General features: G+C 34.1%; 4 protein-coding genes and 1 non-coding gene across 10 annotated transcripts; 2 read left to right on the top strand and 3 right to left on the bottom strand.

The window, feature by feature from the left end:
- Window positions 1–31: 31 nt before the first annotated feature.
- On the top strand, window positions 32–5,247 carry LOC105789386 (bZIP transcription factor 16). 3 transcript variants are annotated; one of them, XM_012616763.2, is made up of 13 exons: window positions 32–193; window positions 599–716; window positions 817–876; window positions 968–1,045; window positions 1,208–1,297; window positions 1,392–1,451; window positions 1,550–1,719; window positions 2,306–2,360; window positions 3,653–3,695; window positions 3,786–4,066; window positions 4,318–4,395; window positions 4,498–4,623; window positions 4,736–5,247. In XM_012616763.2, the coding sequence occupies exons 2-13, from the start codon at window positions 660–662 to the stop codon at window positions 4,838–4,840; spliced, it is 1,203 nt and encodes a 400-aa protein (XP_012472217.1). In that variant the 5' UTR covers window positions 32–193; window positions 599–659; the 3' UTR covers window positions 4,841–5,247. The 3 variants fall into 3 exon arrangements, with proteins under 3 accessions (XP_012472217.1, XP_012472219.1, XP_052483713.1); XM_012616765.2 differs by having other exon boundaries at window positions 33–193; window positions 971–1,045; XM_052627753.1 differs by lacking the exon at window positions 32–193 and having other exon boundaries at window positions 578–716.
- Window positions 5,248–7,398: 2,151 nt separating this feature from the next.
- LOC105789385 (UV-B-induced protein At3g17800, chloroplastic) lies at window positions 7,399–10,989 on the top strand. 2 transcript variants are annotated; one of them, XR_008193796.1, is made up of 4 exons: window positions 7,399–7,692; window positions 8,925–9,202; window positions 9,842–10,723; window positions 10,849–10,989. XR_008193796.1 is itself a non-coding variant. In XM_012616762.2 (3 exons), the coding sequence occupies exons 1-3, from the start codon at window positions 7,579–7,581 to the stop codon at window positions 10,650–10,652; spliced, it is 1,203 nt and encodes a 400-aa protein (XP_012472216.1). In that variant the 5' UTR covers window positions 7,400–7,578; the 3' UTR covers window positions 10,653–10,870. The 2 variants fall into 2 exon arrangements, 1 of the variants encoding a protein (XP_012472216.1); XM_012616762.2 differs by having other exon boundaries at window positions 7,400–7,692; window positions 9,842–10,870.
- Window positions 10,990–11,015: 26 nt separating this feature from the next.
- TRNAQ-UUG (transfer RNA glutamine (anticodon UUG)) lies at window positions 11,016–11,087 on the bottom strand. Its single transcript has one exon. It is a non-coding gene; the product is annotated as a tRNA-Gln (tRNA).
- A 6,107-nt stretch (window positions 11,088–17,194) lies between these two features.
- On the bottom strand, window positions 17,195–23,287 carry LOC105789383 (glycerol-3-phosphate acyltransferase ATS12, chloroplastic). Of its 3 annotated transcripts, none has more exons than XM_012616758.2 (13): window positions 22,770–23,286; window positions 21,698–21,795; window positions 21,214–21,300; window positions 20,988–21,085; window positions 20,244–20,301; window positions 19,655–19,756; window positions 19,511–19,572; window positions 19,309–19,419; window positions 19,111–19,189; window positions 18,642–18,761; window positions 18,459–18,572; window positions 17,578–17,748; window positions 17,195–17,495 (listed from the first exon to the last, which is right to left on the bottom strand). In XM_012616758.2, exons 1-12 carry the CDS (start codon window positions 23,089–23,091, stop codon window positions 17,614–17,616), a joined length of 1,386 nt encoding a protein of 461 aa, XP_012472212.1. In that variant the 5' UTR covers window positions 23,092–23,286; the 3' UTR covers window positions 17,195–17,495; window positions 17,578–17,613. The 3 variants fall into 3 exon arrangements, with proteins under 3 accessions (XP_012472212.1, XP_012472213.1, XP_012472210.1); XM_012616759.2 differs by having other exon boundaries at window positions 17,585–17,748; XM_012616756.2 differs by having other exon boundaries at window positions 17,195–17,748; window positions 22,770–23,287.
- A 1,616-nt stretch (window positions 23,288–24,903) lies between these two features.
- Window positions 24,904–26,957, bottom strand: LOC105789384 (dolichyl-diphosphooligosaccharide--protein glycosyltransferase subunit DAD1). The gene is made up of 5 exons (XM_012616760.2): window positions 26,763–26,957; window positions 26,620–26,667; window positions 25,797–25,884; window positions 25,674–25,717; window positions 24,904–25,387 (listed from the first exon to the last, which is right to left on the bottom strand). The coding sequence occupies exons 1-5, from the start codon at window positions 26,850–26,852 to the stop codon at window positions 25,304–25,306; spliced, it is 354 nt and encodes a 117-aa protein (XP_012472214.1). The 5' UTR covers window positions 26,853–26,957; the 3' UTR covers window positions 24,904–25,303.
- Window positions 26,958–27,974: the final 1,017 nt, after the last annotated feature.

Raw genomic sequence — 27,974 nt, 5'->3', positions numbered from 1 at the left:
AAATGAGAAATTTGTTGTCTTCCAATCCTACCCTTAATTTTTTCCTAGATTGACACCTACACCCTTCTTCCCCACCCATCGAAATAAAAAACTCCCTTCGCGCAATTTTCAGCTCCATAGCTCCCTAAATTTTGCTTCTTTTTCAGTGGATCTCAGACTCGGCTTTTGTATCAGTTTGGTTTTTTTTTTACCGGTAATTCAATATTTACGTTTTTTTTATAATTTGTTTCTTAATTTTGTGGAGTAGTCAACAGTATATTGCATGCCTTCTAATTTTATCAAATACAATTTGTTTTTCTTAATTATTTCTTTCCGTGGATGCATGTTACATCTTTTTCTTAATTGTTATTTGCTTGGTTACTGAGAAATATAATTAAAAAGAGGATTGGATATTGGAATTTTAATTGTTTTTGATGTGATGTAAATGGGGAATTTTCTTTTTTGATTGGGGCTAATGCATTCGGTATATGTATTTTAAGGCATTCTTTTTAAATAGTAAGCTGTGATTTCTTTTGTGTTGACATTCCTTGCATGCATAGGGTTCAGATAAATCGGAAACTGCGGATTATTGATGGAAGTATCTATTGAATATTTGTAGGATGGTTTTGAGGGTTTTTTAATAGTTGATTGGTGGATATAGAGTAGTGGGTAGCGGTGAGATGGATAAAACCGCACAAGAAAAGGAGCCTAAAACACTTCCTGCTAGTAGTTCTCAGGTATGTTTTTGTTAATTGTTTGAAAATTTTGGAGCTGTTCTTACTAGTGTGTCTGTGTGTGTTGGGTTTCTGTTTATAATAATGTTCTATTTGTGCTCAGGAGCCATCTTCAACCACTAATTCAGCTGGTCCAGCAAATGGAGACTGGTCTGGATTTCAGGTTTGGTAGATAAATGTGTTCAGTTTCTATTTTTGGAATTAAGGTCATACGTGCTTTTGAATTATTATATATGCGGATTGTTGTTTGCTAGCAGGCATATTCTCCCATTCCTCCACATGGGTTCTTGGCATCGAGTCCTCAAGCTCCCCCATATATGTGGGGGGTTCAGGTATTTATGGTTGTTAATTGGTATTGTAGGATGGTAGATGGTGCATTATTATTATTGTTAAGTTTTACAGCTTTAGGATTTGTTGGCTCTGTTAACTACTCTGGTTTAATGATTTCATTTGCTGGTCATTAAAGCTTTAATGTAATTCTTTGTTTCTTGCAGCATATTATACCTCCATATGGTACCCCACCACATCCTTATGTTGCAATGTATCCTCATGGTGGAATATATGCGCATCCATCCATTCCTCCAGTTTGTTCTTTTTCACTGTTCTTAGTTTTGTTTCTAATGCCACAATAGCTCGAGATTTGGAGCCTTCTTCATGACATGGTTTAATCTTGGACAGGGATCTTATCCTTTTAGTCCTTTTGCTATGCCTTCTCCTAACGGCATTGTTGAGGCTTCTGTGAGCACTTAATCTTACTCTTTCTTATGATTTTACTTTTAGAAGGCATGTTTTTTTGTCCATTCTTTCAGAGGAATGAATCTTGAGATTTTATATAGGGAAATACTCCTGGAAACATGGAAGCAGATGGTAAGCCTTCTGATGTGAAGGAAAAGTTGCCAATTAAAAGATCAAAAGGGAGTTTAGGCAGTTTGAACATGATTACTGGAAAGAACAATAATCTCGGTAAAGAATCAGGTGCTTCGGCTAATGGAGCTTATTCTAGAAGGTAGGGGAGAAAAGAAATGATCTTTCCAGTTATTCTATATATTTTGTTTGCAAAGTTTGTGCTGCTGTTGATTACATGGACTTTTTGTCAGAAGGCTACTCTTGATCCGCATATCTAAGTCTTACCATAGAATTTAATAATAAGAAAAGAGCCTATTAAACAAAGTAGTTTCAATTGGGTTTCATTGAGAAGTCATTAGGACCCTTTATTGAAGAAGCTCTCTCGTTACCTCCACTCTTGAATAAACCTCCCATGCTTCTCCCTTTATTAAGTTGTACGAAGATTTAGAAAGCTTTGAAAAGTTTGTTTAAGAGTAAGGCTTTTCCCCCCTGAACTTCTATGATAATAGTTTTTGAATTGTTCTGTTTGTTTGTGTGGCTTGAAGAGCTCCTGAATTAAGATGATTTGACTAAGCATTTGTTTTCCTTTTATTGTTTGAGCCTTTTAGTTGGTAGTCGAAGTCATATCTAGACTTTTAGATGCACCTACTCATCTAAGCATAACAACTTGCTAATTGCTTGTGGTTGCTATCAAAATGATCCTTCTAGGTAATTTAGCTGACTGTGTAATAATTGTGTATGTGTAGTGCTGAGAGTGGAAGTGAAGGTACAAGTGAAGGCAGTGAAGAGAACTCCCACAATGTGAGTACATTGCCTCTTGTCTTTTCCTTTGTGATAATTTCATATTTTGAAATTGCTTCTGTATTTCATCTATCTTGGGGAGCATGAACACCCTTCGTAAATGGTGGATTCCAGGGCAAGACTTATATTTTTGTGAATTTATGACCATAGCTATTATTTCACCCTACACTCTGGATATGAATAGTTGGTGTTTTGAAATAGTTGATGCTTCAATTGACCAGGCTTGGCTTGACTGACTATTTGTTTTTATTAAATATCTTCAGGTTTAACTGTTTTAATTGCATGGTACTGGCAATAATCTTTAACAAGTTGTTTTGGATAAATTATATCCTGTGTTTTATATTGTTAGTGGTCTTACTCTGCAACTGAGCATTTTTCATGGACCTATGATACAACAAATAAGTTCCTAGAGACGTTACTGGTGTTTCCCTGGTAAAGGATTTCCTATTTGCAATTTTCTTTTTGCCATACATCATATTTTTTTGACATCAGCTATTCGATTCTATTAAATTCTGTGGCTACCAGACTCTCTGTATTTCTCGATATTGGCTTGCCCTAAGTATGAAGATAAGTTAATAGAGCTAAAGGGGCTCACATTTCTTTTCATTCTGTATGTAGGTGCCCACTTAGTGGGCAAATTTTTTGCATTATTAATCTTAGGGTTTTCACTTATGGTTCAAGATGATGTCCCTTGCCCAGTGTATGTCTGCCTGCAGGGGCGAAGGCTGGGGCCTTGGTCCCCTTGGCTTGTCCAATACCTAGGTACTTCAATATCCTCTTTCTCAAAAGATGGTAAAAATCTATTTTGGCTCCCCCCAAATTTATTATTTCATCCTCTTTTAGACCCCCCCCCCCAAAAAAAAAAACATAAAATTCCTTGCTTCAACCTTGTCTGCCTGCATGTTGCTCAGAGACTGACATAAATGCTTCTTCAGAAATTTTTAGGAGCATTGGTTGAGACAGTCTCTAAATGGCATAAAATCCTCATGCAGCTTCTGTATTATGTTGTTAGAGTTAGCCTGCCAACTAATCAGATTAATTTTCTATTTATTCCTGTCACATAGGAAACAAAGTTGAATTGTTCTATATGTCATAAAAATACTATGCAGTTGTGTTATTGAAGAAATGCTAAAGCGGCTTTTGACAATAATCTCTATTTCAGCTCCCCATCAGTTGCAGCTTCTCTTGGAACTATTCCAAGGATGAGAAAACTTTCAATGGCTCATTTTTATCCAAAATTCAGGAATTCACATATTTATGCTGTAAAATCTTATTTGTTTCCTTATTTGTAGGATTCACATTTGAAGTCTGGAGGAAGACAAGATTCTGGAGAAGGTTAGACAATGATAGTGTCAATAGCATATCTTTTTGCATTTCTTTAGTATCATTTGGGTATCCTGAGTGTCTACAATGTCTGTATTACAGGTGAAGCATCTCAGAATGGAAACTCAGCACATGGTCCTCAGAATGGAGGCGCAAATACAATGGTGAGTACAGCATTGCCCATTGTACCTATATCAACGGCTGTGGCCACCACAGCTGTTCCTGGTCCAACAACAAACTTACATATTGGGATGGACTACTGGGGGAGTCCGGCTTCATCTACCATCCCTGCAATGCGTGGGAAGGTTCCTCCAACTCCAGTTGCAGGAGGAATAGTAACTCCTGCATCACGGGACAGTGTTCAGTCACAGATATGGCTACAGGTTCTCTCTCTCTCTAAACAATATAGTAAAATTCAAGATCTCCTTAGATTTGATATCTTTGCTTCAGGTTTAGTGCTTTGCCATCATTTTTTGAAATGTTTAATTTCAATCTAAGTTAGCTGGACTTGATTTTCTCATCCAATCAACTGTCTCATACTTCCCTTGCCTATGTTGTAAGATCTGTTTTTTCGGGTTCTCTTTTTCTTTTTGGGTTATTTTGTAACTGGCACTATTTGGTTTTATGAGTTTAGGATGAAAGGGAGCTTAAAAGACAGAGAAGGAAGCAATCAAACAGAGAGTCCGCTCGTAGATCCAGGTTGCGCAAGCAGGTAATGAAGTATCCTTCCGAAATTGTGGATTGTATTACGGTCATCTTCCATTTGAAAGCCACATGTTAATTTCTTTTTCTCAAATTCTTGCTGTTGAATCAGGCGGAATGCGATGAGCTGGCTCAGCGTGCTGAAGTTTTAAAAGAAGAGAATGCCAGTCTTAGATCAGAAGCTAACCGTATCAAGAGCGAGTATGAGCAACTTCTCGCAGAGAATACCTCTCTCAAGGTCATATTCCACTCTTGGTTTGCTTTTCAAAAATTTTAACCTTGTTAGCATGTCGTCCTTAGAGACCCCATTCGAATAAAACTTCTTTCTAATATCAGTTACAACATTGCAGGAGAGGCTGAAGGAAATTCCAGGGCACGAGGATCTAAATTCCAGTAGGAATGACCAACACACAAATAATGATAAACAAATAGAGCAAGTGCAAGGTAGTCAGTAGGATTTATACACCCTCTTAACCAAATTTAGCTTAGCTAAAGACAATATTTATTCTGCATGACATGTTATAAATATCATCAAAGCTGACCTTGATAGATTTTTAGGTTCCCATATCCCTTATAATCCATCACCATTGATTTGGCTTGCCTTTTGCAAGCAAAGCCTTAAGAGGATGATGATGGTATGTAGACTATATAAGTATGTGAATGTGATACCTTTCTTTGTTGAAAGAAAGGGTGAGTGTATGTGAATGTGATACCTTTCTTTGTTGAAAGAAGGGCAAGTATGCACAGGTTTTTCTTTTAAACCTTTTCAAGCTTGTTTTATGTTAAAATATGATTGATGATGAATGTGTAATAAACTATGATTCATTTTAATGGTTGGGTGATGATAGTTTTCTTTTTACTATATTTATTTTATTCCCTTTGATTGCATTGGAATTGTTGTGCTGCTTGCAAAATCAAGGACATGATAATATGTTAAAAGGTAAACCACACTCAAAAGTGACTAAATTATTAATAACTTTATGATTTAGTCAATTAACTTCGAAAAGTTATAAAATGGATGTTAAATTATTCCAAAATTTTTATTTAAGTCTCTGAATTATTTTAAAGTTTTTATTAATTTATTGGACTGTTACTTTTTTTTAGAAAAAGGCAACGATTTGATTATTGGTGTTGTGAATTAGTACCTATGAACGAGATCCAAGTTAAATTGACAATTAGTGTTGAAAATAAGAGAAGAAAGTTATTTAAATTTTTATTCGTAGATTTATAATATTTAAAATTGTTGTATGAAAAAAATATCATCCATGGAAGAGGAAGGAAAGGGTTTTCGGTTGGTATGAATGAGAAGGTTAGTAACAATCGGTTGGTATGAATGAGAAGGTTAGTAACAAATTTTAACAGTTTTGTTATTTGAACAAATTTTTTTATAATTTAATGACAATTAAATAATTTTTAAAATTAAGTGGTCGAAATTAAATTTACTAAGAGTTTATCTTTTAAAATTGAGCTTACTAATAATTTAGTTTAATTGCTTATCATATCAGAAAACCTATGAAAAGAAACAAGCTTTGAAGTGAAAATGAGAGCTTGACAATTACATTTATCATCTAAATTTAGTAAAATGAATTATTACTATTTTTATATTTACAAAAGTTAGAATTCAATATGGTTTAAATAGAATGAATGAAAAATAAGTTTCATTAAAATTAATAATTTTACATACTCTTTTATGCTTAATTTTTTTCTTAACTTTATAATTGAGAACTCAATAGAGTTAGGACTGTAAATGAACCGAGCTTGAACGAAAAACCTCTAATCATGTTCGCTTGTTTATTTTTAAGCTTGTTCGTGTTCAGTTTGTGTTCGTTAATAAATTTCAAATTTTTGTTCATGTTCGTTTATTTAAAATTACGTGTGTTCATATTCGTTTGTTTAATGTTCGTGATGTTTGATTAAGTTGTTCATGAACATATAATTGAACATGTTCACGAACAATGTTAATAAATAATAAACAAACAAACAATAAATACATACACATATATTGTTTAGATATAAAATAGTCAAATATAAATATTAATAATTATATTATAAATGAAAAATACAAACCAAGATAATTTTATTAATATATACTAAAGGAATTTTTATAAAAAATATCATTAATAAATAAACGAGTCATAAACAAATCAATAAATGAACTTATAAACGAGCCAATAAATGAGTTTGTTCGTGAACATAAACAAATCGAACACACATCTGTTAATAAACAAACATAAACAAATGTTATACGAGTAGTTCATGAATAATTTATCGAATGTTCTATTCATTTACTCCTAAATGGAGTAATATAGGAAAAAGTAAACAAATTCCAATTCATAATTTTCATTTCACTTTCTTCACCCCTTCTATATTCTTAAAAAAAACCTTTATTCTTGTTATTAAAAAGCAAGCATGTTTAGGGAAAAAAACAAATATATTTGAAATTAGAGGTGATTATGGGTCGGGTCAGGTCGGATTTAAAAAAATTTTGGCCCGCGTCTTAGGCCCTGGCCCGGCCCGAAATATGGGCCTGAAATTTTGTCCAAGCCCGGCCTAGGAAAAAATTCCTAAGCCCTAGCCCGGCCCATTTTTTTAATAAACACAAAAATTGTATTTTAAAAATAAAAAATAAAAAATAAAGAATTTTAAAAATACTTTAAAATTAAAAAATAAAAAATATATATTTATTATATATTCGGGCCGGGTCAGGCCCGGGTCAAAAAAGTTTTGCCCGAGGCCCGGCTGTTTTCCAAACGGGCCTCATTTTTTACCCAAACTCATATTTCGGGCCTATATTTTTATCCGAACCCTCCTATATTTCAGGCGGACCATCGGGTCGGGCCAGGCCACCCAACCCATGATCACCTCTATTTGAAATAAGTGTATTTTTTTTCATCTAATAATTTATTTTTTTAGAAAAGTTATAAATCACTAAATATATAAACTTCTTGCAAAAAAAATTTTTTTAAGAAAAAAAGTAATTTAGAAAAAATGGAAAAAAAAAAAAGAAAAAAGAAAAAAAGAAAGAGAAGTCCACAAAGAAACTAGTTTCAACAACCACCACATTCCATCTTACAGTATTTCCCACCATTATCAAAAACCTCCTTCTTCCCTTCTTTCTTCTTAGAGGATTTTGATTTAGGGTTTTTTCAAAAGCAAAAAAAAAAAGAAAAGAGAGAGAGTAGCAAATTAAGAAATGCAGATAGCGGGCGTAGCAACTGAGGTATTGATAGCCATCCCTTCAGCTGGAACCCTCAATTTCAGACACTTCCATCCCAATCATTTCTTCCTCTCTTCTCCTTTCTTCAAAGTATGCTCCCTTTTTCTTTTTTATGTTCATATTTATATGTCTATTTGTGTTGCTCATATCTTGGTTTTAATTATTGTAAAATTCTAGACTCTGGGAATTTTTTTGGTCCCTTGGGAATAGTATTTTTTTCATATAGAGAACATAAAAGTTTGGTATTTAATTAGATAGTTGATACAAATTGCTGGTTTTATTCTTGTTTTCTTCTCCCTTGATGCTAGGGTTTTCTTCAGTGGTTGTGCAAATTCCAGTTTGGTTGCTAGTTATTAGAAACCTATTGTTGTTTTCCTCTTTGCCATTGGATGCAGTCTACTGGCAACTGCTTAATCCTTGTTCATATTTTGCTGCTATGTTAACTTATACCAGTTGGATAGTTTATTGAAAATATTGGAAAGAGGAAATGCTTGAATACTACTTTTTTTTTTCTGGTCAAAATAAATTTAGGTGAGGGAAGGCTACCCAATATCACCTACCAAATGAGATTGCTGACGAGACTCGAACCTTGGTACTTGCTTGGGGGCAGGGGTAAAGCCAGAAACTTTTTTAGAGGGGGCTCGAGATTAAGTTACATATTTTTATTAGAGTTAAAATGCAATTTTGCCCTTGTATTGGCTTATAACATTGTGGTTTTCAAAAAGAGTAACTTCAAATTCTAGCATTTTTGGGCCTAAACTATAATTTTACCATATATTAACTTAGGATTTTATGAATTTCTGGGGGTCTAAGAAGAAATTTCTCATTTTAGGGGGACAAGGCTCCTGCCAGCCCCCCATCCTTTGCCCCTGCTTGGGGGTGCTGATGAGTACTCAACTAACTGAACCAATCCATGTTGCCACTTTTACGTCGTAGTTGTCTTTGCTAAACTTAAAGAAATAGATATGGAAAAACTTAGTAGCATGTTTCTTTTATAAAGTTCTTGGAGTTTATATATATATGGCCTTTGGATCTTCATGCTTTTAGGAGGTGCTATGTTTGTGAATCTGAAATGTGTTACCATTATTTGGAAATCATTTAATTTATGATGTTCTGATTGCGAAATACCAAGTAGTCGAAAGCAGTTCGGTTAAATAGATTTCAATTTGAGTAAAACTTGATAGTAGAGCATGCGTTACATGTTTTAGAATACTCACTCCTATGGCATGCATGTTTTGGAATACAGGCGTAAAAATATAGAATCTTCAGTCTTTGATACTTTCCCCTGTCTGATTAGCTCTCTCTGAGTGTTTTCTATTCAGAGATGTCCCACGTTATGCATTCCAAAGCTAGGAATGGTCCCCGATAAGTACCGAGGAGGAAGATGCTTAACTATGAGAGCCTCGGGGGAGTCAGGTGATAATTTATCACCAATTGCTCCTGTAGAATTTGAATCTCCGGTTGGCCAGCTTTTGGCACAAATATTGAGAACTCATCCTCATTTATTGCCTGCGGCTGTTGATCAACAGCTCGATAACCTTCAGAGTGATAAAAATGACCAGACAGAAGAAACTCCACAATCTCAAGATCTCCTCTACAAGTGAGCTTCATCTCTTTCCATTTTAGTTCCTTCTATAGTGCAGTTGAAAAAATCTGGGTGTATGTGTGTGCATGCATGTGAATTAGAATAAAATGTTTCTCGTTTCATAAATTAACAGGATAATAGCATTTTTATGTTATGCTGTGTTACTTTTTAAAATCATAGGTTTTTGACTTAATTATTTCAAAATTCAACCAGTGCTTACTACATTGTTCGTTTGGGGAAAAGTACTATAGAGGCCCTTGTACTAGAAGTTGGATTGCATTTTGCTTCCTTTACTATAAAAATGGACAAATTAGTCCCTGTACATTAAAGCAAAGAGCAAATTGGTCATTTTGTTGAAAATTTCATCCATTTCTATTGATAAAAACCAGTCCATGTACGTCAGAATGTGGTACACGTCTAGTTATTTTGCCAGGCACACAAATTTTTAACTATAGAATTGAATGAAATTTTTAACAAGAAGGATGAATTTGCTCTTTGATCTAACGTATAGTGATTAATTTGTCCATTTTTTGAGTAAAGGGGGCAAAATGCAATCCGACTCTTAGTACAAGGGCTTCCATGGTACTTTTACCTGTTCTTTTGCTATTACCCTACTAAGAAGTTACTGATATAATTGAAACCATTGAACTGTAGGAGAATAGCTGAAGTTAAAGAAAAGGAGAGACAGAAAACACTGGAGGAAATCATATATTGTTTGATTGTACAGAAATTTGTCGACAACGAGATTTCAATGATTCCTAAGGTAACGGAAACTTCAGACCCTACTGGACGAGTGGACTTTTGGCCAAACCAGGAACAAAAACTGGAATTTGTTCATTCTCCTGAAGCATTTGAAATGATTCAAAGCCACTTATCCCTTGTGCTCGGAGACCGAATGGTTGGTCCCCTAAGTACCATTGTTCAAATTAGCAAGATCAAGCTTGGAAAGCTCTATGCTGCTTCGATAATGTACGGATATTTCCTTAGAAGAGTCGATCAACGGTTTCAACTCGAGAGAACAATGAAAACCCTTCCCGAGGATTTCACTAAAAGCCAAGCAAGATTTGAAGATCCTAATCCAGGGAAGCAGCTTTGGGATCCAGATTCTTTGATTAGAATCCCACCCCACGATGACGATGATGGAGGAGGATACGGAGATGCCGAAGGAAAACAATATAGACTGAGATCTTACGTTATGTATTTGGATTCCGAGACACTTCAGAGATACGCAACTATAAGATCCAAAGAAGCTATTTCGTTAATTGAAAAGCAAACACAAGCACTATTCGGGAGGCCTGACATTCGAATTCTCGATGACGGTTCACTCGATACTTCAAATGATGAAGTAGTTTCACTCACTTTCTCTGGGTTGACAATGCTAGTGTTGGAAGCAGTGGCATTTGGTTCATTTTTATGGGATGCAGAGAGCTATGTTGAATCAAAGTACCATTTTCTTAAGAGCTAATCGGCACAATTCGGGTGATGAATGGTGAAAAGTTGTTCTACCGCATGATAGTGTTGATGGAATATGGTATTGTAAGTTTGTACAAGTTGGGAAAATGTAAACCATACTGCTGAAAAAAAAGAAAAAAGAAAGAGATACTAATAGTGAAAACTCACATTGTTAGAAACATATGTGATATTTGGACTTTATCTTGCAGAGCTGCGTTGATGATTCAGAAAGTTTGAAGTGTGTTTTATGGCTCTTGCTGCTCAAATCCATGGGCAAATTCATCAGTCAATCCATTAACTATGTAAAGTTTCATTGTAATTGTAATATAATGTGTCCGTATGTAAAGTAATTACAATATTATAGGAAAAAAATTGAAGGTCCTACCGGGAGTCGAACCCAGGTCGCTGGATTCAAAGTCCAGAGTGCTAACCACTACACCATGGAACCAACTTACTGACTCGTTTTCTAAAATTTTTTTCAAATAAAACAAAATGAATCATTTTACTTTCTACAAAGATTGAACCAATTTTAGCCTCTATCAATTTTGAAAGTAAGCAATTAATGATAAGTAAGCACAGCCTTCATATTTTTTTTTATCAATTTTACATGATTTTGATTTATATAATAACAAATTTTGCCTCGATGCTTGTATATTTGCTGTAAATGTTGACAAAATATACTAATAAAAAATATGATACTTGATGTGTCATGATTAATTATCATTGATTATATTCAAAATTAATCAAAGTAATCGTTTTACCTTCCTATCCCAAAATTTAATGGGTAATAATCAATAAAAGCTCCTATATTTTTTAAATATATAAAAGTAAAGATAAATTACACTAATATTATTAAACTATTAGTAAGTTTATATTTTGGTTATTTAATTTCAAAAATTATAAAATAATCACTGAATTATTCAAAAGTTTTAATTTAAATCACTAAGCTATTAAAATCATTGTCGTACGGACTTCTTTGTTCGTATAGCTTGCATCAATAGAAAGTTCTCATTTCTTTTTTCTTTTACGGTTTAGTTTTTTTTTATAAAATAACTTTGAATATCATGAATCTATGAATCAAAATTCAAACGGTTTTCTTTTCCGATTTCCAATATTGATTGTTAGATCGACTTAGATCTAAAGTATATTCTTTTCCCCATAGATGATTTTTGATTCACCTTACCAATTGTTGAATCATCGCTTAAAATTTACTAGTTAGACTTTTTTTTTAAAAAAATTTAACAACCAATGACTTAAGCAAATGTTTTGAATAAATTAATAGCTTAAATGAAAACTTTCAAATAATTCAACAACCGAGAGTTGTTGTGGTTGAATTAAAAGGTAAACTTATAAAATCTTGTTTTGTAGGCTACTACTGCCAATGATTATAGGGTGGGCGGATGTTAAGCAAGTTCAGCAATCTATGCAAAGCACATTATCACCATTAGCCCTCTTGCTTATACCATATAACTCATCATTATTATTGTGTGTACCCCCAGAACAGCAACATTTCCACCAGGAACATTTGTTGCAGAAGCAGCAACATTCCGACGTGCATTTCGGTTTCCGGCAGCAGTTCAAACACCGAGGTCTCCAACATCAAGACCACTTAGGCTACCACCAACATTTACTAAATCTTGGTTTTGGACTTTTGGGTTGCCATAACTTAATCTTACAACATCCCTCACTAGTATTCAACTTTGTCGTTTTAAGGCGAAAAGAATGCTGCTATGTAGAACTACACCTCTCAGCCTAGGAAGCTTAGTTGCTAAATGTAAAGTCGGTTAAAAACGTGAAAACAGCATTAAAAACCCAACTTACCCCATAAGATTGACTCCAAGGTGGGCTTTGAGCTGAATAAAGAGGCTATAGAGCTGACCAGCATTGCCATGAGAGTAAAGCAGAGTAAGGCGTGCATATGAGTTTTTCAAATAAAAACCAACAATTTTGTTCCCATGTTTAGTGTCAATTAAAAGCACGTCCAAAGAAGCATCATCAGGCATTAATGATGAAACCACTGTGAGTTTGCCATTGTCATGTTTCTTGATCTGATATGTTGAAGGAGATGGTGGAAAGAAGGCAAATTTAGCAGCAAACTTACACCCCATTACACAACAACCAGAAGAAGAGGTAAGACAATGACCACAAGTCATTGAAAAAAGAACAAGCTTGAGTGCATGAAGGAAATATAGTAATACCGAAAGGAGAAGCTCTTAAGCTTGATCTTAATGGCAGTTGGAAGTTGTGTATTGACTACAGGCAGCTTAACCAACTGATCATTAAAGACAGATTCCCTAATCCTATTATTGAAGAGCTCTTGGATGAATTGGGGCAAGTAAATTTTTTCTCCAAATTGGATTTGCGTTCAGGCTATCATCAGATTCAAATGTGGGAGCAGGATGTGTACACAATAGCTTTTAAAACTCATGCTGGCCATTATGAATTCTTGGTCATACCATTTGGCTTGACCAATGCCCCCTCTAGCTTCCAATCACTGATGAATTCAGTCTTTCGATCCTTCTTACAGAGATCAGTTCTTTTTTTTAATGATATACTCGTATACTCCCAGAAATAGACTGACCATTTGATTCACTTGTAAGAGGTGCTCCAAGTTTTGAGATCTAATCAACTTTATGCTAAGCAATCTAAGTGTATTTTTAGAGCTACTCAGGTGGAGTATCTTGGACATGTTATCTCTCAAGGAGTTGTCAATATGGATCGAACCAAAGTGGCTGGTGTTCTGGACTGGTCTCCTCCAAAGTCTGTCAAGGAGTTGTAAGGCTTCCTTGGTTTGTCCGAGTATTACAGATGGTTCATCAAGGGGTATAGATTACTGGCTAAGCCCCTCACTGTATTATTAAAAAAAGATGTTACCTGGCAATGAACAGTGTTGGAGCAGACTGCTTTCGATTAGCTCAAAACAGCTATTTGTCAAGCTCCAGTTCTTGCTTTACCAAATTTTCAAGAGCCTTTTTGTTTGGAGACGGATGCTAGTGGCCAAGGGGTCGAGGCTATTTCGTAGCAAAATAGAAGACCAGTGGCATACTTCAGCAAGGCGTTGGGAGTCAAGTATCAAGCTTTGTCTATCAATGACAAAGAGATGCTTGCAGTACTGTTAGTAGTTAAAAAAGGGCATCCCTATCTTGGGCAGAGATTTCTTCATCAAAACAGATCACCAGAGCTTAAAATTCCTATCCGAATAGCAGGCAATTACACCTTACCAGCAGAAGTGGGTTGATAAGATGTTGGGATACGATTATTCGATCTCATATTGCCAAGGAGCTCAGAATATAGTGGTCTATGCTTTGTCCAGGAAACCTCATGACCACACTCATCAACTGCCCCAATGTGAAGATAGTTTTGACTCTTCTTGGTCTAAGGTATGGGAACGCATTATTGCTTCATATGCGACAAATAAGAAGCTATATCAGTTGTGTCAAGATGTTCAAATGTAGCCCCAGTTGCACCCAAAGTACTCGTGGCATGGTACATTCCTTCGCAGATTGGGCAAAATTGTGGTGGGAAATGACATCCAGCTTTGAAGACACATATTTGGTCTTTTCCATGACAGTGCTTTGGGAGGTCATTCTGGCATCCATGCCACTCGTCATAGGAAGGGTCTCTCTAAAGATGGTAAGCACTGGGTGCGGGAGTGTATCATTTGCCAACGCTGCAAAGCTGATAACTCTGCTTCACCTGGGCTTTTGCAACCCTTACCTATACCCAGTCATGCTTGGACTGTCATCAGCATGGATTTTATTGAGGGTCTGCCTTTGTCACAGGGTAAATCAGCCATTCTTGTAGTGATTGACTGTTTGACCAAGTATGGTCACTTCATGGCCTTGGCTTATCCTTTTATTGCCTTCACCGTAGCTCAAGAGTATCTTAACCACATTTATAAGTTGCATGGGATACCTGAGTCGATCGTGTCTGATAAAGAAAGAATTTTTTTAAGCAACTTTTGGCAGTAACAGTTTTGACATTTGGGCGCCAAACTGAAGATGTCTACTGCCTACCATCCTCAAATTGATGGCCAGACAGAAATTCTTAACAAATGTTTAGAAAGTTATTTGATATGCATGACTAGTGAAAAGCCTTATGCTTGGGCGTCTTGGCTACCCTTGGCGAAGTGGTGGTACAATACCACCTATCATTCGGTTATTTAGACCACTCCCTATGAAGCTCTATATGGGAAAGATCCACCTCTTTATTTACCTTATTTGGCTGGTGCTTTTCCAGTGGCTACAGTAGATTACACCTTGCAACATAAAGAGGTTTTGAAATTTCATCTTACTCGAGCTCAGGATCGGATGAAACAAATGGCGGACAAACGGAGGTCGAAGCAGGAATTTCAGGTGGGCGATTTTTGTGTATCTGAAGCTACAACCGTATCGACAACATTCTTTGTGCAAGTTCAAGAACCAGAAGTTGTCACCCCGGTATTTTGGCCATTTTCCAATGGAGGCTCGTGTGGGATAGGTTGATTACAAACTGTTATTACTATCTTCTGCTCGTATCCATTCTACTTTTCATGTCTCACAATTGAAGAAGCATATTGGTTCTGCGGTAAGTGCCTCTACCTTGCCATCAGTGGGGTCTGATGGAGCTCTTCTCAAGACACCGATTCGAGTATTGGACAGACGCCTAATCAAGCAAGGTAACCATGCTGCTGTGGAAGTTCTCGTTCAATGGGCGGACACCTTTCCTGAGGATTCTACTTGGGAGAATTTGCATGATCTTCAACGTCTCTTTCCTGCATTTAACCCTTGAGGACAAGGATCATGTTTCAAGGGAGGGGGAATAGTTTCAACGGTCTTTTTCATTTTCATATTTTCGTTATTGTTATTATTTCTTTTGTTTTGAACGTTGCGTTTTACTCATGTTCCTATTCTAGTTATACGGTGCGCTTTTAGCATTAGTTTAAACGGTTCATTTTGCTGGAACCACTATTATTAAAACGATGTGTTTTAGTCCATTGTTATTGTTAGTGTTAGTCCGTTATTTGGTTTCCTTATATACCTATAACTAAAGTCCAAAAAACGGTTATGAAAATTGAATCAATATTTTCAGTATGTGTCTCTTCTCTCTCAATTTCTTCTCTTTTTCTTCTCTCTATTTTTCTATTGTTCTAGATCCTTTACGTGACATAAAATAAAATCCAGGTAGATATACAAAATGTTTATTATTTTGTAAAAAAGCTTAATATAAAAATTGATAAATGATAAGTGAAACTTAAAACTTAAACATTAATGTTGGAAATTTCAATTTTTGAATCCAATTTACCACTTGAGTCGGTAGAGATAACGAAAATACATAATACGAATAACATGTGTAAGCTTTTGGACACCCACCTTTAAGATTAAGATTTACATACCAATCCCAGTCTTTTTCATACAGCACTCACGTGAGGCGCGTCTTTTTAACCTAGCGTAATAAATAAGTGTTGCTTATATCCCATACAAACAAGCAGACGTATATACTCCCACTCCTACATCTGACCTCGCTTCTCTTTCAATGTTAAATAATCACATTTTCTTTTCCTAAAATGTACTTAAAAGAAAACACTTGGCATAATTATGTTTTTAAAAAATAGCTAATTATTGACACTACATAAATAGAGGGGTCAAATTCACTTTTAAACCCTTTTAAAATTATAAAATTGTAAACAATATATGATAAAATTACAATTTGACCCCAAAATGATAAAATTTTGTTTGTCCTAAAAACTATATAAGATGTAAGCTAATATATTGATAAAATTACATTTTAGTCCTTTTGACTCCTCCAAAGGAAAATTCTAACTTTGCTCTTGATAAGAATTAAAGTTAAAATTCAAGCATGGCAGAGGGGCCAAAACCATAATTTAACCTAAAAAAGCTCGAATCATGAAAATGATTTTTAAAGGGGAAAGAGGCATTCAACCGTACTTGCCCTTAAATGCAGACATAACGAATACCATTGACATTGAGGATGCAATATGAATAATAATAGTAATGATGGAAGCAGACATAAAACAAATGGTGAAAATAGCAATTTCACCAACAGTCGCAGAAAGAAGGCCTTTCTCTTCATGAAAAAGAAAGCAATTAAATTACTCCCAATTACTGGCCCCAAAGAATGGTAATCATGTTCATACTTCCAATTAGGTTAAAGTAGCTAGGAGGTCCTTGACTAGATCAAATTAATCTCTCTATTATTAAATGGATCAATTTAGTCTTTGTACTAGTCAAAAGAATTAGACTAGTCCAAATTGTAACAGAATTAACATTTACTATGTAAAAAATGCCTTGAAAAATATTTATTTCAATTGTAGTTCAATTCTGAACAAAATATTTTATTTACAAAACCATAAAATTTTGAAAATATAACTCAAATCCAATTTAGTGGTATTTGATTCTTTTTAATAGTAAATAGCAGAGGGACTAATTTGATCAAGTACATTTAACCTTCCAATTATGGTTCCTATTAGAGAGAACATGTTCTGAAGGATGCCATCAAATTGGTTTATTATATCATATTCGGTAAAAGTGCATAACTAATTATTGGACCTTGAACTCAGAAAATATGATGTGCCGCATCGAATTTGAATAAAGATCATATACACGTAAGAATTTGCTGTATGCTATAAGTTTTGATTCTTTCTAGGAAGTAAGGTCTGTACAAAAGCAAACCTGAAGCAGATTTTCGGCATAGCTTCAGTTTCTGATGGATTCAGCTTCACGTAAAAGGTATCTACTGTTTTAAGTTATCAATGGGTATCGAGTAACATATATTGTTCGTCTTGCGGGGCATTCTTTTATCTACATATATGATGGCTTCCTGTTAACGAGTCAAAAATATATGCAATGGAAATGACCTGGCACCAAGTAAATCGAATAATATATTACATTAGGAGGTGCTCATTCTAACACTGCAGAAAGCACATTTTAAGTCAATACCTATTACCGGATGTTGAGATCATAATAAGGTTTTGACTAGTTCCATGGCTGCGATAAAGAGATGCCTATGCTTGATGCCGCAAACCCTTGTTTCCCATGTATGGCGCATTTGAGGACATTGTATTGCTCGGTCACCGACTTATACAGAGCTTGTGCGTATGTATCTTTAGCCTGCCCAAAAGTAAAGCCAATTTAAACTAAAGAGATCACAAACATGATCCTTTTAGAGAGTTATCCTCTAGAGTTTTTTAGAACATAGAAATTACTCGGTAAAAGTACTATGGAGGCCCTTGTACTAGGAGTCGGATTATATTTTACCCCCTCTACTCAAAAAATGAGCAAATTTGTCCATATACATTAGATCAAAGAGTAAACTAGTCCTAATAAAAATTTCATCCATTTCTTCTATAAAAAACTAATCTCTGTACATCAGAATGAGGTATACATGGCGGGCCAAGTGTAACTATTTGGTTATTCTGTTTTAACAGTAAAAATAGATGAAATCTTTAATAGAAATGATCAGTTTGTTCTTTGATCTAACATACAATGACTAATTTGCCCATTTTTTCAGTAAAAGAGGCAAAATACAATTTGACTCCTAGTACAATGGCCTCCGTAGTACTTTTATCAAATTATTCAAATAGTTGTTATGGTTCACATCCAATAAAATCTTTGAGGTAGTCATTTTGTCAACATGAAGTTATGATTACAATCAATATCTGCTAGTATGGTCGATCATCTTTGATATAAATGATGAAGCTCATGTGAAAATGATAGTGATAAAGTTAAATGTGCACTCTGCATTGATTAGATGCTGTACCATACAACATCCAATATACATTATTTTTCTCGAAACTTTTCAAATATAAAAAGCAACTAACCTCTTCAGACATTTTACCAGCAACAGCAATTTCGGAAGGGCAGATTTTTGGTGCCACCGACAATCCAGCCCCATGAAAAGACATGATTCTTTTTTCTCCAATTTCTTTTTCTACCTGGAAAATGCAATAAAGTCACAAGAGAGAAAATTTTTATATGACAGAAACTGACAGGCAAGTACACACCTTGGGTGGAGGGGGCATGATGTCATAGCACAATAGAGCCAAGGGATATATATGCCCTGCTGCACCTGATCGTCCTATGAGCCTTCTCATATTGTCCACTGAAGAGGAATCAAAGGAATCCTAACTCCCCTTATATTAGTATAAATGAACACAAACTTGTCTTAAAAATAAGGTGACACACATTTGCAGTCAAAAGGTTCATGTCCTTTAGAGGGTCTAATTAACACAAGAATGACTATTGCTTGTTGCATAAATAAAATGAGGCAGAAGCATAATTAAAGTAAGAGGCCTTTTTAAGTGATAATATGTTTTGGATTGGACTCTATCCTAATGAAAGCAGCATTTATACATTTCTAGCATTGTACCTACAGTTTTTTATTACAAGATAAAATTGATAATAAGACGCACTAAAAATATTCTTGAATAACAACAACAACAACAACAGTTAAAGAGGACTGCTAAAACTTACTGGAAACCATTCTTCTGTAAGGGGATCTGGGCGGTCCCTGCCACCACTTGGTGCAATCCACACTATTTTCGAGCCATCCCTATAATGAAACAAAAATTTTGGTCTAAAGCTGCATATTATAGTGAAATACGACGGTGCAGATTCAAGCGTGTTATGAAAAGTTATGTTCTAAAAGTAAGATATTGGTCATTAAGGCACCTTAGCAGCAAAGCCATCTCTTTCAAACTTCTTGTGTTTGCTCTTCTTTTCATCTCAACATGCTCAGGAACATCATACATGTGCCTTTTGGAGTACACACATATAAGATTCCTGAAAGGAAATGGTAAAACCTTTTTTGTAAGTGACTCTTTAGTATATTTTGGAATAATCAATTCAAAACAGGAAGTAACTATTTGAATACCTTCCCATGCTGAAAGGCTTGCAAAGAGGATCTGTTATGACTCTATCCCCTGCAACATAGATCTGCAAAATAGAGCATAACATTTGATTAAGAGCACAGTCAATGACTACTACCACAAGCTCAGAATGTAAAATTTATAATTACCATGTTCTCAGAAATACGTGGATTTGTTTTCTCAAGCAACAATGCAATGATGGCTGGGTCAGCTTCAGTTTGATGGTTAGATATAAGTACAACGTTATGACCCTGCAACCAATTGTCAGAAATTATACATATAAAGCCAGCTAAATATAAAAGATTTAGCCAGTACTACACACTTCACAGGCTCCAGTTGAATGTTAAAAACTCCAGAACCTTGAAAACTTAGTATGACTACTTTTGGCTTATGCCAACATAAATTTGGAAGTAGAACACCACAAATTCTTTGTATTTCAAAATGCAAAATTACAAGAAAATGGAAACAAATTTAAACATACAAAAACCTGTTATCTATATATCCTTCTTGGATACATGTTTTTATTAGTTATTAAAAACATATAAGTATTATAGCCAGAATGAAAATTTTCATCTACACACATGCTCTCTAATGGATAAAACAAGTTTTGATTTTTAACTTTCTTTTCAAATGCAAACACAATAGAACATCCAACCGCAGCTTTGTGAAAAAAAGGATTTAGCAAAACTCAGTCTTGTTCAGAAGAGTCCAGGAAAGGGGAAAAGTGAGCATTAGTACCTGCTTAAGCTTTTCTTCAATTTCATAGAAAAAAGAAAGATTGCCAATGTATGAATTCCTGCCACGAATGTAACAGATTGATGTTAAGAGAAAAAACCAAAAAAACAATAGACCAGATGTGTCTTCTGGTTCCCATAAAAAAGTGTCTTCAGGAGATTAAAATATGGATTACAAAAATTTCATATGAAGAACATGAAATAATATCAATGTGATTATGAGGTTGACAAGCATTGAAGTAAAATACAAGCACCCGTGAGAAATGTAAAATAAGATGTTGAAACAGGAAAGAGAGTGCAATATGCATAATACATGTTTCTCTTTCTTGGAATTGTTGTCAATACAGTTGATGATAAACAATCAAACATGAAGGAAAGAAAACTACTTGAGACCCTATGAATATTAAGGGGTCCTTTGCAATTTTGAAATGCATTATTATTTTATTCACTTCCTGATCAAGAAACCCTCATGAAATTTATTAAAAAAACACAAAAGAGAATGCAAGAAATAAGAATCATAGAATAAGCTTAATCCTAGATGGTCTCAAAAGTTAGCTAATAATCAAGCATGTCCTATCCACTAACCTTAAAATACAGTACCTTGGTTTACTTAATAGAGTTATGGAATTGGAAAGACACAAATTCCTTTATCAAGGCACATCTTGAATTTTCAAGGCAACTTTCTGCAAACTAAATTAACGAGTAACCAAACCAGAAATGGAGAACAGTGTGGAAGTCACTGAATCACCTGAAATCAATCAAAGGCCGAATATAATTTTGAACAAACATGTGGTAGTCAAATGGCTCTCGCAAAGCTTTGTGGTAGGGTTCAAAGACAAAAGGATCCTGAAAAGTTACTGTCATATTTCATGCAGAAGTTTATAAAACTCATAATCTGTATGCAATATCTGAATGGAAATTCATATATGCTACAAACTGCAGAATCATTTTGAAAGAGAATTTAGTAGAATTACCTCCACATCCAAAAGTATACGATCAAATGCAACAGCCATGTTTGACATCACAGTCTCAGCAGCTGAAGGATCTCCACTTTGGAAAACCTAAATGTTCCCAGATGCAAAAGTTTTTCCTTTTTAGGTTTTTGGAGGTACAAATAAAAGCTAACCATTGAATGATAAGGTTTGGCCAAATATTGCAATCTTTAGGTGAGAAACTAAAATATACTCCAATTTTTAAATGCATATACACCACTTAATTATAAATCATGCATTCAGTGTAAAAATAAAGAGATTTAAGAACATGCCAGTAGACTTGCTAAAACATGAGCTTATTAAAGACACAGGATAAATAGCACCCAAAAGGAAGCTTGATGCTGCGATCTGAACTAACACATTATATGCAGAGCAGACTAACACATTATATGCAGAGCAGAATCTATCATATCTAGAACATTCACTAATTTCCACTAAAATAAAGAGCTCAAAAATATTAGTTCACCGCATTTCTATAATTCTGATAAAGTTCTTTCATTCCTGCTGCAATATTTGGATGTACCCTTTTTGCTTCTAATTCCTTCCTTATGCCATATAGGAGTTCTGTAGACAAATAAGTAGAACAAGAGTAAAATTAGTCCCCTGGTTTAATTTTGGAACTACAAGAGGGTGTAGTTGAAAGAAGACAGCAAGTTGTATTCAAAGTGAGGAAATGATTTTCTTTCATTTTCAGCCCCACTTTTTCTTTCAACAAACCAAACCTTTCTATTCCTCATCGTGTCCAGCCACCTGCATTTTCCAACTTGTCTTTCTTCTTTATATGCTCATCAAAAACCATCAAACTAAATTATTCATCGTATACCGTTACAGAGTAGATAATTTCAAGATGGGCTCTTATCATGAATGGATGTAGCTGCTGTAAAATAAAAAGATTTCATGCACAAAAACCATCAAACTAAATTATTCATCGTATACCGTTACAGAGGAGATAAATTATTCATCGTATCCTGATCAATTCATGATGCTGATGCTCTTATCATTAACAGATTCCAGAAATCTTTTTATTTTACAGCAGCAACATCCATTCATTTTCTCAAATAAACACTCTTATAGGAAAATTTTGGCATGAAGCGCTTTTGAGTGTAATTATTCATTTATGTGATCTTTGTGCATGAAACCATAAAACCTTTAATCCAAGCTTATTTGAAAACCATTAAAAAAAAGATCCATTAAGGTATTCATTAAATAATAAAACGACATTTTCCTATGATGTAAGCAATTTTTTTTAATTTCTATTTCCAAAAAGAAAAAAAAAAGAAAGAGAAAGAGAGTAGTTACTAACTTATAAAAACATAACAAAATTATCCAATAACAATTTTTGTAGCTAATTCCTTTTACCTGTGAGGCAAGGAAAGAAATAATACGAAGAAGAAAACATCATTATATTTATAAATACCTATTTCTTTTCTTCCGAAAAAAAAAAAGAACGTCGCATCATGCAGTAATATAATAAACACCGATATATATATATATATGTATATAATGTTTTGTAGAAGAAACGAAAAAGGAAAACGAACCTTGCTCGGATCGAGCTTCAAGAAAGGTACGAGAATGCTCAACCTCCGTTGCCCTTCCACCTCCACTACGACCAACGGCAGGTATACCGGATTCCGTATCTTGAACGAGCTCAGCCGCTGCTTTAGCTTTCAATGAACAAAACACGAAAGAGAAACTCCTAGATATCGTCATTCCGGAAGTAGATCGAATCAGCTCTAGCCGCCTAAACGGAATCAAAGGAAAAGACACCGAAGAACGTTTAAGCGAGGAAGGAAATGGAAGATCCCTAGTGGATGTGCCGCTCAACCTAAAGAACGAGAGAGGTAAAGGCAAAGTAGACATTATTGCTTTATTTTTTTGAAAAAAAAGAAAAGGAAAATACGAGCGAAAACAAGGGGGAAAAAGTAAACGAAAAACACGAATTGATCTCTCTTCTTTTTTATATAGTCTTTTGAGACAGGGAAAATGTGGATTGTTTTATGGGGTATAGTCGTGGCGGGGCGGTGTTGTTGGAGGGAAGCACGTGATTTACATCGCCTGATATCGGCGAGCGAAGGAAGAGGCCAATAGGGGAATAGCTTAAAGTGCTGACGTGTAGGGATTAGGATTGGAGTAGTAATCGGCATGCGTGGCGTCCAATGTCTACGTGTCATCTCATAAGAATTTTCTCCTTTCTATATATAAAAAAAAAGGCTTGGGGGTTTGATCGTACGATGGTTTTATTACAAATTTATATCATTTTGAATTTTCGAATCCTTTAATTCCAGTGAATTGAATTTAATTTGATGTTTTTAATTGTATTGTCACATGTTGAATGGATGAATTCAAATTATTTCAAGTTTTAATCTTTATGCATTTAAGTTAGCTCAAGTTCATTTGAATTATTATCATTTTATCCAATTGAATTTGGGTTAAAATTGATAAAATTAAATTTTATATATACCATTAAAATTGATACTTAAACTTTAAATCATTCTAATTACGTCATCAAATTGTTAATGTTAAGTCATTCTATTACTAAAACGATCACTTTTCTTTTCAATTTTATCTTATTTTTAGTTTTTACTTTTATGTTAGTCTTTTTAAAATTTATTTTAAATTTAACTATATAAAATTTAACATGTCATTTAACAATTTTAATAATGAAAAACTCAATTGATATAATCTTGATAATTTAAAAATATAATTAAAATATATTGAAATTTGAAGATCAATTTAAAGGACCATAATTTGGGTATATTTAGTGCAGTTAACTCTTGAAATAATTATAGCAAATTTACCATAGACACGTGCAATTAAAAGAGAAAAAAAGTAAAAATAGGTTTGGACAATAGAAACTAACGCCTAGCGGATCATACAAAACAGTCTAGCCAATAACAAGACAAAATATCCTAAATGATTATCCATATACAAAACTGATCGCAAACTTTATAACAGTTTAATTAAATCTTCAAAATATTGATATCATATAAGCTTAGACATTAAATACTAGTTCGAATTTGGCGAGAATAATGTTTAAAACATATAGATCAAACTAAATTTGCATATATTAATCGCACTCACTCTCTTAAATAAAATAAGTCTCTTAATTTTTAATGAATTGTTTGTTTTTTCTTACACACTAAATTTAAACTACCCATGCAATAAGTATATACGTGTTTAAAATTTAATTCACATGTTTTAAATATGTTTCATGTCATATTTGAATTGGCATTTAACACGGTAAAAGTACTATAGACACCCTTGTCCCCTCTAATAAAAAAAAAAGAATAAATTAATCTCTACACATTAGATCAAAGGACAAACTAGTCATTCTGATGTAAAGTTCATCCATTTCTACCGTTAAAAACTTGTCATTGTAAACTGGTAAATGTGGCACGCCAAATATAACTGTCTAGTTATTTTGTCAGTTACACTAATTTTTAACAGTAAAAATGGATGAAGTTTTTATCAAAAAAGACCAGTTTACTCTTTCATCTAACGTACAGAGACTAATTTGTCCTGTTTATCAGCTGGATTCAAACATGTTAAACTTCTAAATCAATGACTATAGGTTCTTCATGAACGGTTTCCTTTGCAACTCATGAACATCATGAAACTTGTGCATTATCAAAAATATAAAGCAAGCTCATTATGTTTTATGACTCGATGCTATTACCGACAACACGTAAATTCACTACTTTTCAAATGTTCATCCAACTCATAAACTAGAAGAAAATTAACGTTACCAACCATATCCCGATGCATGCACTTAGGATTGTTAAGCTAAGCATCAGAGAGAGATCCGAAGTCTATAAAATGCCTTGTATGAAAGATGAACACAGAAAGGAATCAGAACAAGCAAATTGACACTAAAACGTCTACTGTTCCTCTCCAAGCAACTTCAAAATTCTTTAACTAAAGACACCACTGAATTCTTACTACAATTCCTGATCATATACGCTATATGCATAAACTCATATTAATGACCTAAGAATTTCATTTCATGCTTTAAATATGAATCACAGCCAGAAACCACTACACCAGCAGTCCACAGCAAACCTGGAGGCGTGATTTAGCCAAGGAAATTCATGATCACTAAATGGAGCACCAAATTGCAAAGAACAAAATCTGCAAAAGCTCGCTCAGGTGGTAGATCCTGCAATTGAAATGAGCATTCTCAAATTAAGGATTTAACACATAGATGATACATATATAGTTATATACCCATTACCCAATGCCCACCTCAAGGAGACAGTAATTTTTCCCGGGGGGGGGGGGGGTCGCAGTTCAAAAGCATCTATTTTTAAGTTAAGAAAGTTTCTTTGCGGTCCCGAAATCATTTGAATATAGAAGGATAATAAGATCATTTCATTTCGTATTTATTCCCCTACCTCATAACTCATGTAGTAACACGCAAACAAAAAAGACATGACCAAGCTTACCTTGAATTCCTTGTTTTCTTTATTCACTTGAATACGAAGACAAACTGAATCCAACAAAACCAAATAAGTGTCAGAATCTGTCATTTACCTTTGCAAAGAGTGGTGATAGAAAGTTTGACTTACCGGCAAGGACTGCTGTTCCAACACAAGAAAGCACTCCAGAAAGAAATGAGTTGAAAGGAAATGATCCCACCATTGCCATGTAAACTACCTGCGTATCCTCAATATTAGAGTACAAAGTTTTTGAACTTATATGCAACTAAATTAAATATAGGGATATTTACATCTGGCATCCCAAACTATGATCCAGATCCTAAATTAGTCCCTAAACTTCATATCATTTTAATTAAGTTCTCAAAGTATAAAGATCATATCAACTAGATACTTAGTTCAGCTTAGCCGTCAGCTTGAGAGTAAATTTTAACTAGGATCTGGCATGAAGCATATTTAAAACACACAGATCAAATTTTAAACATATTTGTACCTATTGCATAAACAAACAGCTCAGATCTGACAAAATTTTAATGGCACTATACGTTTTTCTTTAACGCATCAGATTCAAACTGCCCATGCAGGTATATACGTGTTTCAAATTTGATCATATGCTTCAAATAAGCTCCACATCATATATGGGATAGCATTTCACACCCAAGCTGGCGTTAGGTTGATGGTAGGATCTAATTGATTAATACTCATCGATTTCAACAATTAAAAGGTTCCAGGGAGCACTCAATGCTAATTTGGTTCTCATGGAGTTTCAAATTATTGCGTCCTTCCATTAAACTCGTTAATTCAATTTACGATATACTCGCATTTCCGAAAAAGAAAAAGAATTTAACTTTTCTAATGCGTAATAAACTGAACTTCAAACGGATGAAATATAATGAGACAGCATTCAAGAAAAGATTTAGAGAAAAAAAGTAATTATGAAGATGAATGGAAGTACCTGGATCAGAGCGGTGAAGATTGCGAAACCAACATATAAATCAATGATCTGTAAATAGAAAACGCCACCAAAGAAATATATATATAAGATTAGGAACAAATAATTGAGAGTTAAAAAACGGGGGAAAAGAGAAGGAGAGGAACCTTGAGATTGACAGGGGTAGCAGCGTAAGCAGATCGAAGAGAATGGAAGAGGGCGCCGGCGTCTTCCTTGGTGGATGATGTTCTTCCCATTTTGACCTAATTCAATTGCCTCCGTTGGCTTCTTCCAAGCTTCTCTGCCAAAACTTCTCTTTGTAAACTGTACTAACTTGAAAAATAACAATAAATGAAATAACGTCGAGCAAAGAGCTGTTTTACTCCAAGTCAACTGTGATCAGATTTCAGATTGAATATGGACCCTTCATCTACAAGCAAACTATTAGTAAGCTTACGTTTTTAGCTATTTAACTTTAAAAGGTTATAGAATGATCACTAAATTAATTGAAGTTTCCATACAAGTTATTGAACTATTCGAATACTTTTATTTAAGTCACTAGGTTGTTAATTTTTTTTTAAAGTCTAACTAGCGAGCTCCAAGTGACGATTTGACAATCGATATGGTGGATCAGTGTTGGAGATTGGAGAAGAAAGATGTTCGGATTTTGGTTTGCAAATTCATGATTTTCAAAGTAATTTTATAAATAAAAAAAACTAGACTATAGAAAAGAAGGGGAAGCAGAACTTTTGATTAATGTAGGCAACGCGAATAGAGAAGGCTATACAACTACGATTTTAACAACTGGTGACTTAAATGAAAAATTTTGAATAGTTTAATGATCATTTTGTAACTTTTTGAAGTTAAGTGACCAAAACATAAACTTATTAATAGTTTAGTGACTTTGATTCTTAATGTCTTTAGAGTAATTTCTTCCCCATTTTTATATAATTTTTTTGTAATATTTTAATAACTAGATAGTCGAATTGGTTAGACTTCAATGTCCAAAATGATATACCGACAAATTCCTAATCCAATTGGTCAGAATAATTTTAAATAAAAATATTAATATAATAAAAGGGTAATATAAAAAAATTCATATTGGTATTCAAAATTTACTTCTTCAACAATAGTAAATTCAAATCAAATGCGCATATATATATTAAAAAAAAATTCTCTCCATATACCATCAAGGTCCAATTTGAACTATAATTTTTTAATGTGTAAATATATAATTTTATCATTGTATATTTCAAAATTTTAAAAGGGTTAAATTAAAATTCTATTATTCAGGGGCTAAAGTGTAATTAAATCATAGTGTTAACTTGTACTCTCAATTTTTTTAGTGACTAAAATGAAAGTTTACTATTTTGGGGACT

This window comes from Gossypium raimondii, chromosome 2, assembly GCF_025698545.1.
Source record: "Gossypium raimondii isolate GPD5lz chromosome 2, ASM2569854v1, whole genome shotgun sequence".
Lineage (NCBI taxonomy): Eukaryota > Viridiplantae > Streptophyta > Magnoliopsida > Malvales > Malvaceae > Gossypium > Gossypium raimondii.
The sequence above is the reverse complement of the archived record's forward strand: the minus strand, read 5'-3'. Positions and strand labels throughout refer to the sequence as shown.